The sequence below is a fragment of the Brassica oleracea genome, chromosome C3 (assembly GCF_000695525.1).
Source record: "Brassica oleracea var. oleracea cultivar TO1000 chromosome C3, BOL, whole genome shotgun sequence".
NCBI lineage: Eukaryota > Viridiplantae > Streptophyta > Magnoliopsida > Brassicales > Brassicaceae > Brassica > Brassica oleracea.
Genome location: NC_027750.1, coordinates 10460361 through 10476002, shown reverse-complemented (window position 1 = coordinate 10476002; position 15642 = coordinate 10460361). Strand labels below are relative to the sequence as shown.

At 37.5% G+C, this 15642-nt stretch overlaps 1 protein-coding gene and 1 pseudogene across 1 annotated transcript; one reads left to right on the top strand and one right to left on the bottom strand.

The window, feature by feature from the left end:
* Positions 1 to 1597: 1597 nt before the first annotated feature.
* Positions 1598 to 8260, bottom strand: LOC106335063 (RRP12-like protein). Its single transcript, XM_013773482.1, has 18 exons — positions 8169 to 8260; positions 6871 to 7947; positions 6498 to 6755; positions 6303 to 6394; positions 5604 to 5813; positions 5127 to 5528; positions 4853 to 5028; positions 4677 to 4770; positions 4501 to 4557; positions 4103 to 4231; positions 3914 to 3982; positions 3719 to 3832; positions 3443 to 3604; positions 3174 to 3302; positions 2817 to 2918; positions 2650 to 2729; positions 2421 to 2561; positions 1598 to 2345 (listed from the first exon to the last, which is right to left on the bottom strand). The coding sequence occupies exons 2-18, from the start codon at positions 7901 to 7903 to the stop codon at positions 1757 to 1759; spliced, it is 3837 nt and encodes a 1278-aa protein (XP_013628936.1). The 5' UTR covers positions 7904 to 7947; positions 8169 to 8260; the 3' UTR covers positions 1598 to 1756.
* A 3158-nt stretch (positions 8261 to 11418) lies between these two features.
* Positions 11419 to 15087, top strand: LOC106329848 (annotated as a pseudogene).
* Positions 15088 to 15642: the final 555 nt, after the last annotated feature.

Sequence of the window (15642 nt, the reverse complement as noted above, 5' to 3'; positions counted from 1 at the left end):
CGACCATTCAATTTGCATATGCGAAAACGCGACCATGTTTCTATTATCAATCAAATTAAATTAAGTCATTAATGACGACTTAGGATTAGAAAAAAAAATTGTATTTTTGAAAAGCAAGTATTGATAATACTAAAGTCAAATTATTTATTATTATATATTGGTGATTTAATTATTGGAAGTAACAGGCCAATGTAATATATATATATATGCACGCATGTTTTCATATTGCATGTAGTTAATCTAGTGTTTCTGCCAATGTACGAAACACAATAGAAAACAACATGTTCGGATTAGGGTATTAGCTGACACTACTTCGGCACATGAGTGTTCAAGTTCAAGTTAAATCCATCAAGGGACTCTATATAACATTCGTTCTCATCGATAATATAACAGAGATACATAACAATCTTAGATATTTTGGCATATTCAAAAACACAATGATTATGTTCATTGGTCAAGCTCGCTGGCTGGCGTTTTTTTCACTATAGCAAATGCATGTGGTATGCAAATAAAAAGTAGCTTACAAGTGTGTGCTTATGTCGGCTGTAAAAAAACGCTGAGACAATATTTGTTTCACTCGTTTGAGTCTAATGTGTTGCACATTTTACATGCGTGAAAGTTTGAGTCGAATTGAGAAGAAAAGAAAAGATCAAAGAAACAGCTACTACATAACTAAGCCCTTGGTCAAAAAAAAAAACAGCTACTACATAATTAAAATTTTCTTAAATAACTAATTTTGATTAAAACATAGGGTACAGACTTTTTGGAACAGTTGATTGATGGCGAGAGGTCGCCAACAAAAATAGACTTAAACAAAATAATGAGCTGAGCAGTGTGTGGACTGAAATTGATCCGCCTATGATATAATCATATATTCTTTTGTCAACCATATAATCATATATTTATTCATGAAACCAATGTATTCTGAAATAATGACATAAAATATGAAATAATGATTTTTCGAAAATCAATTAGTAACTTGCCTAATCCGAAATAATGATTTTTTCGAAAATCAATTAGCTACATTACTCTCTCCCATCTAAGCCAAAACTTGTACTAGTTCATACTATGCAGATTCTGCAGTGACCAATAAAAATATATTAAAGTAGACCTCAATATCTTGTTAATTAGGGTGTTCAGTGTTTAAGAGATGTCACAAAAACTCATCAAATCAAGACTAGAGTTATGATGGAGTTCTGAAACCATGGTTCTTTACAAGCCAGTTCTGAAACTTCAAAAGAGGGCAGGAATAGACTCTATTAACTCATTCTCAATTAGAATTTCACAGACTTAATGAAGCAATCATTATACAAAAGATTATTTGGTTTAAATACAATTTTGCATTAAATTAAAAAGGTGTTACAAAAAAATCCATGGAAGGCAGTAGAGGCTGTTTCAACCATACAGAGATATCAGTCATCACATCACGTATCAATGCTGTTTAAACCAGTCATTGCTATAGAACAAAACCGTGTGTCATTTTCAGCTGTCATTGATTACTTTATTTTGTTATTTTCTACTAGAACTAATGGCATGTGATGGTTTCATTATGCTAACAAGTTGATATTTTAACTACTCTGGATGAGATGGGATCAAATGGCAAACAATCTGAAACCAACTCATGAGATTTTTTCACTAGCTGTAACACTAGTAAATGGACAAAATGGCATTTCAAGTTTCAGAAAGTGAAGACTGAAATAAAATACAATCCTTCTTCTAATACCTTAAACATAGTGAGAAGCTTACCGCCACTTGTTCACTTGCTTTTCTTCTTCCCAGCCGATTTCTTATGACCACTCCTCTTGAATTTTTGGAACTTAGTGGCAGCAAGTGCTTCCGCACTGCTCTTGCCTTCCAACCTCTTTGTCAGCTTAACCACGCTAGACATACCTCTGACCGCAACCGCACGCTGATCCGGTCTACGGCTCATCATCTTGCGATCAAGTGGCCAATACGCATACGGTTCAAGCTTATCTTTCCTCTTAAGATCTCCACTTGCCTTTTTGCTTGCGTACTCTTTGCCTGTGTAAGCGTACCCTGACTCTGATGTCTTCATCCGCTTCTGGTTCTTCTTGGATGTGTTTGCAGAGAAACGGCTACCTTTGCTGCTCTTGGCATCAGAATCTGGATCGGAGATTTCCTTTCTTTTACCTTTCCCTCCTTCTTGGATGATTAGCCGTCCTTCCTCATCAAACTCTGCTTCTTCGTCTGAGTCAGCTTTCCGTTTTTTGCGAAGCTCACTTGATCGAAGAGCTGATCTTGTTTTGTATCGATCCATTAAGTCAAGTGGTTCATCATCTGACTCGTTAACTTCAAGATGACTCTGCCTCTGACTCTTCTTTGATCTGTAATACGTCACTATCAGGTTCTGTAATGTATATACCAAAGCACAGAGACCACAAGATTATATAATAACCAACCTCAAAGCAGATGCTTTAGATTTCAACAAAGAGGAAGCCTTGCTACGGCCATGCGTCTCCCCATCCATGTAGTCTCCATCGCTGTCCTCGTCTTCATCATCAAAATCAGAAAATATCTTGGTATCATTCCACCGGCTGACCCTGTAAGACAAATCAAGAACATGCATTACTTGACCACTCAGAAACTTCTATGAGATTATTTATCAGTCAACTGAGTTGGGAAAGGTACTTTGATGAAGTTTCTTTTGAATGCTGTGATCTACTCATCTCAGAGGCAGCTGCATATTTTTTCTCTTTACGCTCCTTGACCTGAGATAAAACCAAGAAAAGATTTATGGATGGCATACATAACCCATATACTAAACTCTAGACAACTTTTAAGAACTGTTAGCAAACCTTTCGGATGTTTGTCAGGAGCTTCATATGTTCTTCAGGCATCACAGACTTAACAGCCTCCGTGCCACATTTCTTGATTAGCATCTCCAATAGAAGCCTCACCTATTTTACCAAACATTACTCTTTAGGAAAGGACAAGAGTCCGCCAAAAAATATACTAATATCTATATGTATGCTTGCCGCTAAGCAACAAAATTAATGTCCTGGCAAGTGCTCAGCATGTGCAAGTGTGTTAGTCTGTGTGCGTGTGAAAGAAGGCAAAGTGGCGAAAATGACAAAATTCAAACTCTAGGCACCAAACATGTTATCTTGGGCATTTTGCGGTTAAAAGGGAATAAGAAAGAGCGGTAAACATACCTTCGCTTTGAAAAGGTTTTTGGTTCCTTCAGGCCATTTCAGCAAGCCTTCGACCATGCTCTTTAAGTTTGCGTGTAGTCCTTCAACGGGTGACTTAGCCACCAACACCTTCAACAAACCTAAATTTGCCTGTTTTCAAGAATAAATTGGATGTAGACTTCAGAAAAAGGAAAACACATCGCTGTCTCATTAATAACCAAATGAGATAAATGGATAACTCGCAGCAACATAAAGTTGTGGCCATTTGAAAGGGAAGATAGAAAACTAACTTTTGTGATTTCCTTATTTCTTCTTTGGAGGAGAAGAAATGTTGAAGGAAGCAAATTGTAAGCACTAGCAATGAGATCAGAGAACTCATATGTCAAACGAGCTACTCCCTTAACAGCAGCACTAATCATCTGAGGTTTTTCTCCAGCCAAGCAACCAACCACCTGTGACAGTTTATAGCAGAGGTGAACAAAACCAACCTTGACGCAAAAAAAAACAAAAAACAAAGATCCTGAAAAAAATGTTGCAGTGACTTATTAGGATTAGATTAAACATACCAAATTGAAGTAACCATGTAGTTTCTCATTGTCTCCACCGTTTTCCTCGTCTGCATATGCATGCCCAATCTGAACAAGTACGTCATAGGCTCTGCTTCTTGTTTTTTTATTCACCTCCAGAAACAGCAGCGACTTGAATAATGATTCTTGCACAATTATAGTTTGTCACAAACAGTTTCAAGCAATGTTTAGTACCTCTTTTAAAGCAAGTATAACTTCGGGTAGAAATGAAGAAACAATGTCCTTTCTCGCCTTCAAATCATCCTGTACGGCGAAAAATCATGAGCATCTAAACGAGAAACTGAATGTAGTTCTAAAATTAAAACCTACATCTCTAACGTATTGCCAAATGGCACATAAAGCTAAAAAGGTTTAGATTCTTACAGTCTTTGATGCATGAGCCAACAGGAAGTACAAACAATCAAGTTTATGGCGCTTGGCAGAGACGTGGCATATATTGTGCATCAGCTCAAGCAACTCCTCGAGATGTTTTGAAACAAATCCATCAGAACTCTGGCAACAGAAACATTTGTATCACCGACATTAGTCTATATATACATATTTAAAAAGCGAACGCTAAAGTTTTAACGGTTTTCATAAAGAAACAGCACCAGTATAGGGGTCATAACCTATTGTTAGTCATCTACTATGTAACATGAAGTAAATATAATATACTGATGGCGTATGAACCGCATCCTAGCAATGAAACTTACATGCTTAAGCGAGAATAAAATTAGTCAGCTATGCAGTAATGAAATCTTAAGGCAAAGGAAGCACAATACCTTCAAGATAACTGAAAGAACTTTGTACGCTTTCTTTTGAATTTTGCCCTTGGGATCCTGCAGTTTAAGATCCACATCAGCATATACCACTCATCCACTCAATTAACCAAACTCATCTTCATGTAGTAGAAGGATAAATCACAGCCACATCCAGAAAAACAAATCAGTTTACAAACCTGCATTGCAGGCTTCAGAGAACTGAATACAGTATCTACTTCTTGACCATCCAAACCAGGTAAAAGAGAAACTAGCAGATCAAACAACCTTGCCCTGAAATGAAATAACAGATTATAGAGTCAACTCTGGCTCAGTTGCAACTAGTAAACCAGAAACACAAGTTAAGTAACAGTACCTAAGGTTGGAAGAAGAATTTTTGTCTGCGATATTATCCACGTCCATCCCACTAGCAGAGCTTTCATCTTGTGCAATAGCAGTTTTAGTAGCCTCTAAAAGCTCTCGCAGTGTCTTGAAGAGTAGCTTTGAAACAGTCTTTTTCTCCGCAATGGACGCCAAGTTCCCTATCGCAGACTGAATGAAAAGACATTGAAGTTATTATCAATAACTTTTATGATGTATCCTCCTTTAAATATAAGTCTAGTAACCAGCCCTTTGGAGTTGTTAGTTACCTGAACAGAACCGCCATCATCTTTGCTAGATTCATGAAATATCCTTGATAAAACATCCAATAACTTAGGAGCACACGACCGCAGAACTTTCAAATTAGCTGCCGCAATGTCTGAATTATAACGACCACTAGCTCGTACCATAGCAGGACTTGCATCACTGACAGGCATTTCTTTACCCTCCACAACTTCCTTATTTTGTTGAATTAGGATATTCAAACTGGCGCATATAATTCCACGAGTTTCAGCCTGTGATTGAAGAGCTCCACACAGTATTCGCCCCAGATCCGCAAAACTCTCCGCTGTATCCACAGGATAGTTGCAAAATGAAGGTAACATAGCCCATAATGAATATACAAGAGAGTCCACACTCCTAGAAGCTGAAGTAAGACCTTGTAGCTTGAGCTGCCATAACAAACAATTAGCAGCATTAGCGAGAAATAAAGATAATAAAAAAATCAAAGGCAAGACAAAAATTACCTGTTGAGCTTTCTGGCTCATTGTTTCGATCATTCTAGAGATGTACTCTGTGAAGAAACTTAGCCGTCCTCCCACAGTATACTGCTTCAGGATTGGGAAGAGCCAAACGTTTACCTCAGACAGATCACTCGCCTCAAGGTTTAAACGCACAATGTTTAAAAATGTTTCAGGTCCCATAGCACCAAGGGCTGATCCTACACACTCATGCAACTGGGGACAGCCAACAAAGATAACATCAGTCAAACAAACAGTCAGGAAAGTACAAGACGTGACTACAATACGAAAGTTCTAATACATTGACATGTTGCTATCATCTTATATCGTAGTTAACTAATGAGAGCATTCTCACGTTACAAGTTCTGTATAGATATTTTGTATATCGAATTTCTGTACCAACAGCATAAGAGCTATCACCACTAAGTCAATACAGAACAAAAAAGATCAAGCATTTTGAGACTTTGCAGAAAAGTTAACACAGCCCAATATCTATTGACCTAGTTGCATATGCTTACAGCTTTTCATTTCCTTCCACAACTTACCATATAGGTGAACTATTAGGTAAAAAAAAAGTATACTTAGGCCCAACGATGAAGCCACGTTAACAGATCATAAAGGACATCACTATCTCAACTACTTTTACTGTAATCTAGAACCCCAGCAAATAGTCATTAGGCTCCAGGACTAGAATAGTAGAGTTACCTGCTTCGTATAAGGAAAGTCTTCATCAGGTAAATCTTTCATATCTGATAAGTCCTCCAGGGTCTTCCTCATAAAGTATGAAGCATCTTCGCCTGAAAATTGCGTGAGAGGATTAGCACATGAACAACTACTAGAAAATAAAAGAAAAAACTTCAACACGAGAGAAGTGACAAGACAGAGAATAGCAAAAGTTACCTAATTTATCGAACATGGTCGAAACTACTTGAAAAGCCATGTCCCAGACTGCATGGTACTTGTAATCAAGCAAGCTTTCAACTGTTGCACACAGTTTTTCAATGACTGTTGGACTAGACTTCCTTGCCTCCAAGTTTGAATTCCGGATCCCGTTGACGCTTTCTCTGATCAAACTCTCATCGATGCACGAGTTTATCAAACTCTTCAACGCATCTGTTGCTGCAAAGATTGCCTCCTCGTGTTCAGATGCAATAATATCTGCCAAAAAAAGAAGCACAAAGAGCAACGCAACAGTAAGATAAACCGCATTCGCAAAGTAAGCAGTATCTCTCAGCAATTCTGAAACCAAAAAGGAGCAGATACAACAGCATACCTTTCAGACCATTGAACACACCAGGAAGCTTAACCACGCAAATATCTCTATTAAGGTTAAAAGCCCTCATCATCCCAACTTTCAGCAAACGTGCTGTGGAGGTCATAGCATCAGCAGATGTTTCAGGCGCCGAGAACAGAACAGCAGCATGATACAACACTTCCACCAGCGCCTCAACAGGAACCTCAGAGGCTGTGTTGAGACAAAGCGCATTCAAAGAGTCTATCACCGGCCTTGCAATAAACGCATCGCGCGTAATCAGCAGTATCTTAAACCCATCAATCACAGTAGCAATATGCTTTTTGGACATCAAGGCCAAGCACTCTTTTAGAGCGCTGAGAATGTAGAGCACTTGCTGAGCTCCTTCAGCAGAACGCGCTTCAGATTTATGAGCGAGGTCTAAATATTTTTGGAACAGTTCTGCAATGGTGCCACTGAGTGATTGCCATGCCTTTGTACCAGAGGACTTCACCAGGACATCACGGAGACAGGAGCTCGCTAGCTTTCTCACCTTTCCATCTGAATGAGTAACGAAGTTCAGCAAAATGCTGTAGGACTCAGAGACTTCGTTCCCTGACATTGACTCAACGGTAGTGAGGAGATGAACCAAACACTTCAACGCCGAGACCAAGCACTCAGGAGTTGCTGATCTCAGACGCAGAACGCTGAGGACGAGACGCAAAGCCAAACCGTTCCTCTTCAGCACTCCGGCTGAGACTTTAGGGAACACAAGGGAGAGGATGACAACGTGTGGCTGGACGACATCCAGAGATGGCTCAGAATCTGAAGACAAGAGGCTGTCTAGGGAGCTACACGTGGCGGCGAAGTAAGCCACAGGTGTTTGACTGTGGTTACCTTCCGCTAGAGTCTTTGACAGCTCCTCGATTACAGCGGATAGATGTTTATGGTCTGGTCGTTTTGACTGAGATAAGCGAGAGAGCATGAACTCCCCAAAGTCTTGAGAAACAGGCAGGTCTGGTTCTGAGTGTGGGAGGTACATGTTGGTTTCAACGTCAAGACACAATGGCTCCATAACTAGGTTCTGTCTGCTTCCAAGAGTAAGCAGCTTCCGAGATTCTGATGAGATGGGCAACAATAAAAGTCAAAACTTTCAATGCAATTTTTTTGTGATTGTACCCAATCAAAAGCTGAAAGCATAGAGAGTGAAGCTGAATGGGTCCAGGAGAGTAAGCAAGTAAACGAAACAGGTAGAGAGAATAAAGCTTCGAACTTTACACTGAGTCCAAGTAAAGAGAGACACAGAAGTAGAACCGGACAATGTTTGTCGAGATTCTAACCTGAACGTAGCGGAGAAGACCCTTCGTGGAGCTTGTTTGCTTGAAGATTGATGACTGCACAAGTCTGTTGTTTGCGGCAATGAAAGGAGTAGTCTTCTTTTAGGGTTTAAGATTTTATTATTTCGAAGCGGTTTAGATAAGGATTGCGCTTCAACCGGTCAAACCGATCGATACGGTCTACGCTTCTTTTGTCACGGTCTACGTTTTTTGTGTCAATATCAAGAGAATTGAGTTAGAAAAACTTCAATAACCATTTTTTAGTTTTTGTTAAAAAATAGCTTATAAAATTAGAAAGTAAAAATATATTTAAATACATTTATACCATAGAGACCTAATCTAGATTTAGAATAATTCAGAGTTAGACGATAGAATTTCAAATTTTTAAAAATTAAAAATTAAAATTAAAGTTTTCAAAATAAAAAATTATTTTGATCATTTTTTTTTGATAACTATTTTGTGACAAATTTTAAAAAATGTTATTTGACAAAATAAAATTACCGACAAATTAATAGATACAATTTTTAAAAAAAATTCTAATATACTATAATATATTATATATTTTTGGCATGCTATAGTATATTTTTTTGAGCTAATTTGGTTAAAAACAACGGAAGATAAAGAAATTGAGTGGATGCCAGATACAGTAAAACATAAGATTACGTGGACTAGGTTGGTGAAAGTAAAAGACGATAATGACCTTTTCAATTGTCGAATCTGCTTCCTGAGAGTAGGGGTGTAGGCTTACTAGCTGGCAACATAAATTTAATTAGATATGCTTTTTTTTTTTTTTTTGAACGAAAAATTTAATTAGATATGCTAAGATTACGAAAGATACGGTGAAGAACCCTGTTCGGAACTACGCTAGGCGCTAGTCGAGCGGCCATCACGGGCCTAGCGAGTTACCAAAAAATCGGAGAATAAGCGGGATATACGCGGAGATTAGTTTTGAACATTGTTTTCAATTTTATAATAAGTGTATTTATTATTAACTTACTTACGTGAAAAACATCAATTGTTGATGTAGCCTAGTGGAAATTTTCCATGTTTGTGTCGGCAAGGTGAGGAGTTCGATGACTAGTAAGCGTGTTTTGCTTTTTGCAAACCTTTTTACAGAGCCGCCATGCTTTCTTTCTCTGATTTCTTCCATTATTTTTGTGTTTTTCTTTCTGAAATCAATTCGAAGGTTTAACATGTATGATCCGATTTCAAGCTTTCAAACCTCAAAAATGTGAATAATATTAGTGACTCCGATTTAATGGCCGCCTACGTTGAAATCGCGACGCTTCACCACCGCCGAGCGCTTCTCCAGCCGAGTAATCGCATGTGCGGCTGCGTTTTAGAACCATATCGTTAATCTGTCTCGTTTAACGAAATAGGCACAGTGCTATTCTCAAGAGGCTCCCCATCCACAATCTCTAAAACAAACGGCGCTTTTGGATAGTGAATCCAGGGAATGATTTGCCTCCTCTACATACAATAATTCGTGTGAATAATTTGTATTGTTTTCGAAACTAAGCATCTATAAGTAGGGAGTAAACTATTAAAATTGTATGGCTAAAATTCTAAAAAAGTTATTATCGTCATAATTTACCATCTAGTAAAATTGTTGGTTGGCTATCTAAAATAATTTATACTTCAATGTCATAAAACTAAACCCAAAACCCAAAATAGTAAACCCTAAAACCTTACCAAATTTTAAACCTTAAACTTTAAATTCTAAATACTAAACCCAAAATCGTAAACCCTAAACCCTAGCTAAATAATAAATCTTAAATCCTAACTAAATCATAAGCGTTAAACCCTAAATAAAATACACTAAACCCTAAATCAATATAGTAAACCTTAAACCCAACAACAACACCTTAGACACTAAACAGTTGATCTTAAACCCTTAACACTATAATACGACACACTAAACCGCATAGACAATTTCATTAAACCTAAGACATGGTAATGGAGTATAAGTCAGTTATCAGATGTCCAATTTTTCTTGTAAATAGTTACCACATTTTTGGATGGCTAAGAAAATTAATGAACATGTTAATAATAAGAATAGCTATAAGTTATCATACCCTGCACTTTATAGTTTTAACCATATATCGTATCCACGAACTCCTACAATCTATGATACAATATTGTTTGTTAATTTTGCAGTTGGACGTGTAACTTGTTTGATAACTTTAACTTTGTAGTTGGATGTGTAACTTGTTTCATATTTTGTTAAAGATAATGAGAACCTAACTTTCAATTATTCAGAATTCACTGTTATGATATAATAATTTCTTTTACTATCCATGGAATAAAGTTTATGGTTAACAGTTTTGTAAACATAGAATAAATTTAACTATCCAAACACTGCATAAGCAATTACTATTTCTTTTAATTGCAACTAGAGAACTCACTACGTGTTGTTGTTTTGATCAAGATTAATCTTTGTAGCGAGTTTAATTATAATTGCGAATATGATCAATTTCACCATTGTTGATAGTGTTGAGAATTTGTCTGATGCCACAGGATTTCAAAATCATGGGCTTTATACTCTTGCCGGTTATCACCAGCAGCCTAGAGGCTACCAAATGTATTGTCCGCTGCCGCGACAACATTGAAGACACAAGAGGAACAAAGCACATGAAGAAAAGCCACACTCCCAATTAACTGCAAAGATAGAGACTTGGGGGGGATCAATCCCTGAAAAATACCTAATCGATAACTAAAAAAAAAAAAACTCGAATGGGATAAAGCTAAAATGCAAAATGGAGAAACTTATTCCGATTCACGAAACAAATCAAGAAACTTTAATTTCTCAGTTTCTTTAGTTTTTGTTTTCCTTCGAAAAAAGAAGAGATCTTACAAAATATCACAATAAGGAAACTCTTTAGGACGAGACAAGATGGTGGTTGCGCATTGAAGTTCTCCAATTTTCGGATGAGCCTACTGCATTTTCTAGGTACAAGGAGAGAAAATAGAGAGAATAGCAGAGATGAGAGAAAAAGAAAGATGAAGATTTAAAATTTTGAAAATATTACGATAGAAAATAAAATATTTGCATATTTAGCTTCAAGATTTGATCAGGAATGAGTTGTTGTAATATAGGAATAGCAGGGTCATATACGATTGTGTACGGTTAGAAAATAATGAATTTTAGTAGATTGCTAAATAGGCTAAAGTCATTTGGAAGGAGCACTATTTTTCTATATATTTTTTCAAAATTGAATGTGAATTATTTTCTAGCCTAGCCTCACAAAATAGAATGAAACCTAACTTGTTCTATCTTGGTGCAGGTAAATTGGTTTTGAGGACAAAACCTTTTGAAGAAGGAGAGAATGATGAGGACCCCAAGTCAGTAGCTGGACCACCAACTCATGAGATCAACCATACAAGCTACATTGGAGCCAGCAGCGACATAGGTGCACTCAAAGAAGGATATCTTTGCAACCATGAGGAATTTAACCGTGAAACCAGTTGCTATAGATTCTCAACTCAACCAGAGCACGCAGCGAGTTGGTTTTATACCAAAAGGAGTAATGGTTTAGGAGATATGCCAGTTACAAGTCAGACTATCTACACTGCATCCGAACTGAATCTAATAAAGGAAAGTAATTATTTGCTTAAGGAATGTGCAGCTCAAACTCACGTGTGGAAACCAGGAGATTATTCATTACATCTAAGAGCAGTTGGAGAGTTTCTACCATGCACCAGCAGCCACAGGATCAAGATGAATCCCTTATTTGTCAACTTACCTTACAAGGATGCATTCACACTTGGAGTTATTGAAGATCAACGGCTCTTTCCCCTTCTGTTCAGGCACGGCTTAGAGACTATCCAGACATCAAAGGAGATCCCAAGGATGCATTTCTTTCTGCCCAAACTCACAAGATACAAGGAGAGAAGAAAACTTTCATACATGGACAGATTCTGCACCAACTTAGTCCAACGGTTAGTTTTTCACTTATTATTTATTTCCAAGTTATTCTTTTAGGCATTTGTGTTCTTTTCTATTTAAACTGAGCTAAGTCTTATTTGTAAATCACCCTTGCACGAAATTAATAAAGTATTTTTCAGTTTACAAAGTTTGTCTTTGTTTTGTTCAATTAGTCTTTAGGTGGATTCTGTTAGATTCGGGTTAATTATGAGTTTCCAACTTAAAACCAATTGACAATTAGTGGATTGCCCCTAACCATTTATATATTACATGTCTTTTAGAATTCCCGATGTGGGATATTTATCTCTAATACCCCTCCTCGAGACGATGACTCTTATCGGTCAGAAATCTCGGAACTTTAAGACAGTTATACTCGGTCGAGCGAGTCAATTACGACATTTATACCCGGTCGGATAGAGTTATATTAATTAGGGATTTAGGGTATTTAGGACCTGGTTATGATACCATGTTAGATTTCTTGTTCGTTTGCTTGTCTCCTTAGTTTGTGGATTCATTCTAGGATACAAGTGTAGGTATCTGTCTTTATGTGGATTCACATAGGCGCAGGCATCTGGTCTTATCAAAGGGATACTTCCACAACCCTTTGTGGCGACAATCGACCCATTCAAGCTTGACAACTCATGTTGCCTTGTGATCTAGCCTTTGTTAGCTTAGGATTACATCATTTTTTTATCAGGATTATATATATGACTGCATCATCATATATATAAAGTACAATTTCCTTCTCTTCCAGGGGGTCCACGTCGCCATCCACGTCATCAGTTCGGATGCTGTCGAGCCGACACCAGTCCCGCACTACAAAACGCAGCGCATCATTAAGTTAGCCACGTCGGGCTTTTTCGTTTTTGGCCTGTTGAACAAATGTGGGCTTTGTTACGTCCTCCATTTAAGGCCCTGGGAATAGGACAACATACGACGCGAACCCTAGCTGTGTCCTTCGTTACTCTGAGTACGGGCTTCTGTGTGGTGCAGACGGGCACCACACCTGAAAGTGAACGGGGACCAGAGGCATTGGGGAGAGTTTATAACACAAGGACTTTTGTTCATGTGCATCGCGGGATGGATCAGGTGGGTGGGGAGAAGCTAGAAGTGGGAACAGCGCAGAGGATAAGGATACGCCGGTAGCACGGGTAGAAGATTCCGCGGCGGAGATAGAGCTTACGGGCTTTTGACTAACATTTTGGAGAAGAAACCATTTGTAATGATTTCCAATCTTGGCCTAAATTTTAGCTGTTTATAAATCAATGAAAAGTTCAACTTGATATTGTGTTATACATCTGCTTATGATTTACGGCTTTTATAAATATTCTTAGAACTAAATGTTTATTACATGTTTGATGAATTGCTTCTAAAAAAATGAATCGCCTTCTGAGTACTGATCTATTTTGCATCGTTTTATGGTTTTCGGATATAGAAGGACGTTCTTTAGAAGAACTTAGAAACTCTTTATTCAACGAGCTTATAACATAGAAGGAGCTAGGCGGCAACAAACATGGTTATAACATTACTGTGTATTTTATATGTGTGGTCAGCTGATAGCATGGCAACAATGATGACAAAGATATAAAGACTAAGTACTGTGTCTGGGACAGTTTCAACACAAGATGAAACGCATCACTATACGTATGTACACTTTTCTTTGAAAAATGTTCTTGGGATGTGTCTGTGATTTCTCTTTGTTTGATCCTTTATGCAAAATGATAGTAGGAGATCGTTGGCTACCCTGATTTTCCAGTCACAGAAGGGAACTCCGAACCCTTGAGGTATGATCTTTCTCTCCTCTCTTGAAGATTAAACAATATAAATCATTCATTCCTTGATACGCGAGAAAGTCAAGCTGTTGTTATGACTTAGCTCCATATATGTGTTTGCTGTTTCGATCTAAGATGGGATTCTCGGTGTAGCTGATTTTGTTCACGGTAAAAAATGGGCTAGGAGATGAGATTCTTTTGAGAGGTCTCTGACTATCCGTGTGAAGTCACCATTCTCGCCTTCGGACCTCTGATCAGTCTTGCAATAGTAAGAATCATAATCTTTAATCTTAAAACTTAGTTTGAGTTTGTCACCATGATGGTTTCTTTCAGCTTAGCCCATCAAGCATGAAAGTTCATTAGCGAGTAAGGTGAAGATGATTGTTATACTTGGTGGAGCTTTCTTTGCATTAGGGAATATCAATCCCCCAGCTGAAGCAAACATACAACACCCTCTGAACCTCTTATTTAATCTTCTATCAATGAAAGAATGCAGGTTTCATGTTTTGTGGGTTTTCCCCTTTCTATGCAGATGTATAGTCACATGGAAGCAGCTGATGTTTGGGTTCATGTCTGGAGTTAATATCACTGACATCACTACCCAACTTAAACAAACAGGTTAGGAAAACTCCTCCTACTCTATCTCCTTTAAACATGCCTGACGCATAATAGTCCTCTGAATGCAAGTCTCTTCTACTGTTCAAGATGATGACCTCTTAGCCCTGCGTGACTCCAAAGGAAACACGCAAGGTTGTTAAGTGACATGTGCAAATTTTACAGAGCTTGGCACGTCAAATCTGATGGTGTTTATGATAAAGCAAGAAACTTTGATATAAACATGGTTATGAAGTTCCAATTTTGATTCAATTTTTTTTAATTGTTTTTGGTTTTAGGAGTGTTACCTCCATAACCCTGTGTGCTTTCTGGAAGCAGTACAGCCTGATCTATTCAAATATAAGAAATGGGTTGTTTGGGTGGGACTCAGGGAATATGCGTCGGCCATAGGCTCATGGATCAAGCCCTCAAGAAGTCTTATTATATAGATTTTAAGCTTCAGAGAAAAAGAAAGAATTGTAGATGGAACGGAAGCAATGTATGAGTGATATTTTCACCAGTGTTTGTGGCGTGGACAATAGATGTAGACACATTTGGAATGTGTCTGATGAAGCTTAATTTGAATCTTAATTCAAGATCTGTATTAGAACTGTATAAATGCAAAACTTAGCTAAAAAATAATGAAAACTATTTATCTTCTCTTTTAGTCTAGGCTGTTGGCAAAGCTATAAATTTTCAAATTAATAGCTTTGATAACGATTAATAGTAAATTACAAAGATTAAAATATAATTAATAGGTTATCGGGACTATAGCGAGAAAACAGAAGCACATCACATTAGAATATAAATAGCTAATTTACAAGTACTAAATTTAAAATTTAAAATTAGTAAAAAAAATCATAAATTGTATAAACAAATATAAACACAAAACATACATGTCGATATATAACCATTACGAAAATAATCTCATTTAAATAACTTTCTTGGTCCAACCAGAATGATGGTATGCAAAGCAAACATCCCTGGACAAGTAGTTTACTACAATCAAATTAACCAACATCAAAAGCCGGAAATAGATCGATTCCACGATGATCAAACAGATATTCTGCGCGAAGCAGTGGGAAGGAAGGTACAAAACCCTTTGGAGAGTGAACTACAAGCCCTTTTGATGGCACTACAACACCGTTGGTGGCTCTCGGATCCAAAAACAATTATCACGGAGGGA

Bases quoted from the DNA above. Each gene is read 5' to 3' on its own strand.
- LOC106335063 (XM_013773482.1), bottom strand. From the start codon at position 7,903: ATGGAGCCATTGTGTCTTGACGTTGAAACCAACATGTACCTCCCACAC. The intron at 3,983-4,102 runs GTAAGAATCTAA...TTCGCCGTACAG, and splicing joins TGGCTCATGCATCAAAGACT to GATGATTTGAAGGCGAGAAA. The intron at 2,730-2,816 runs GTTTGCTAACAG...GTTTTATCTCAG, and splicing joins TCCTGACAAACATCCGAAAG to GTCAAGGAGCGTAAAGAGAA.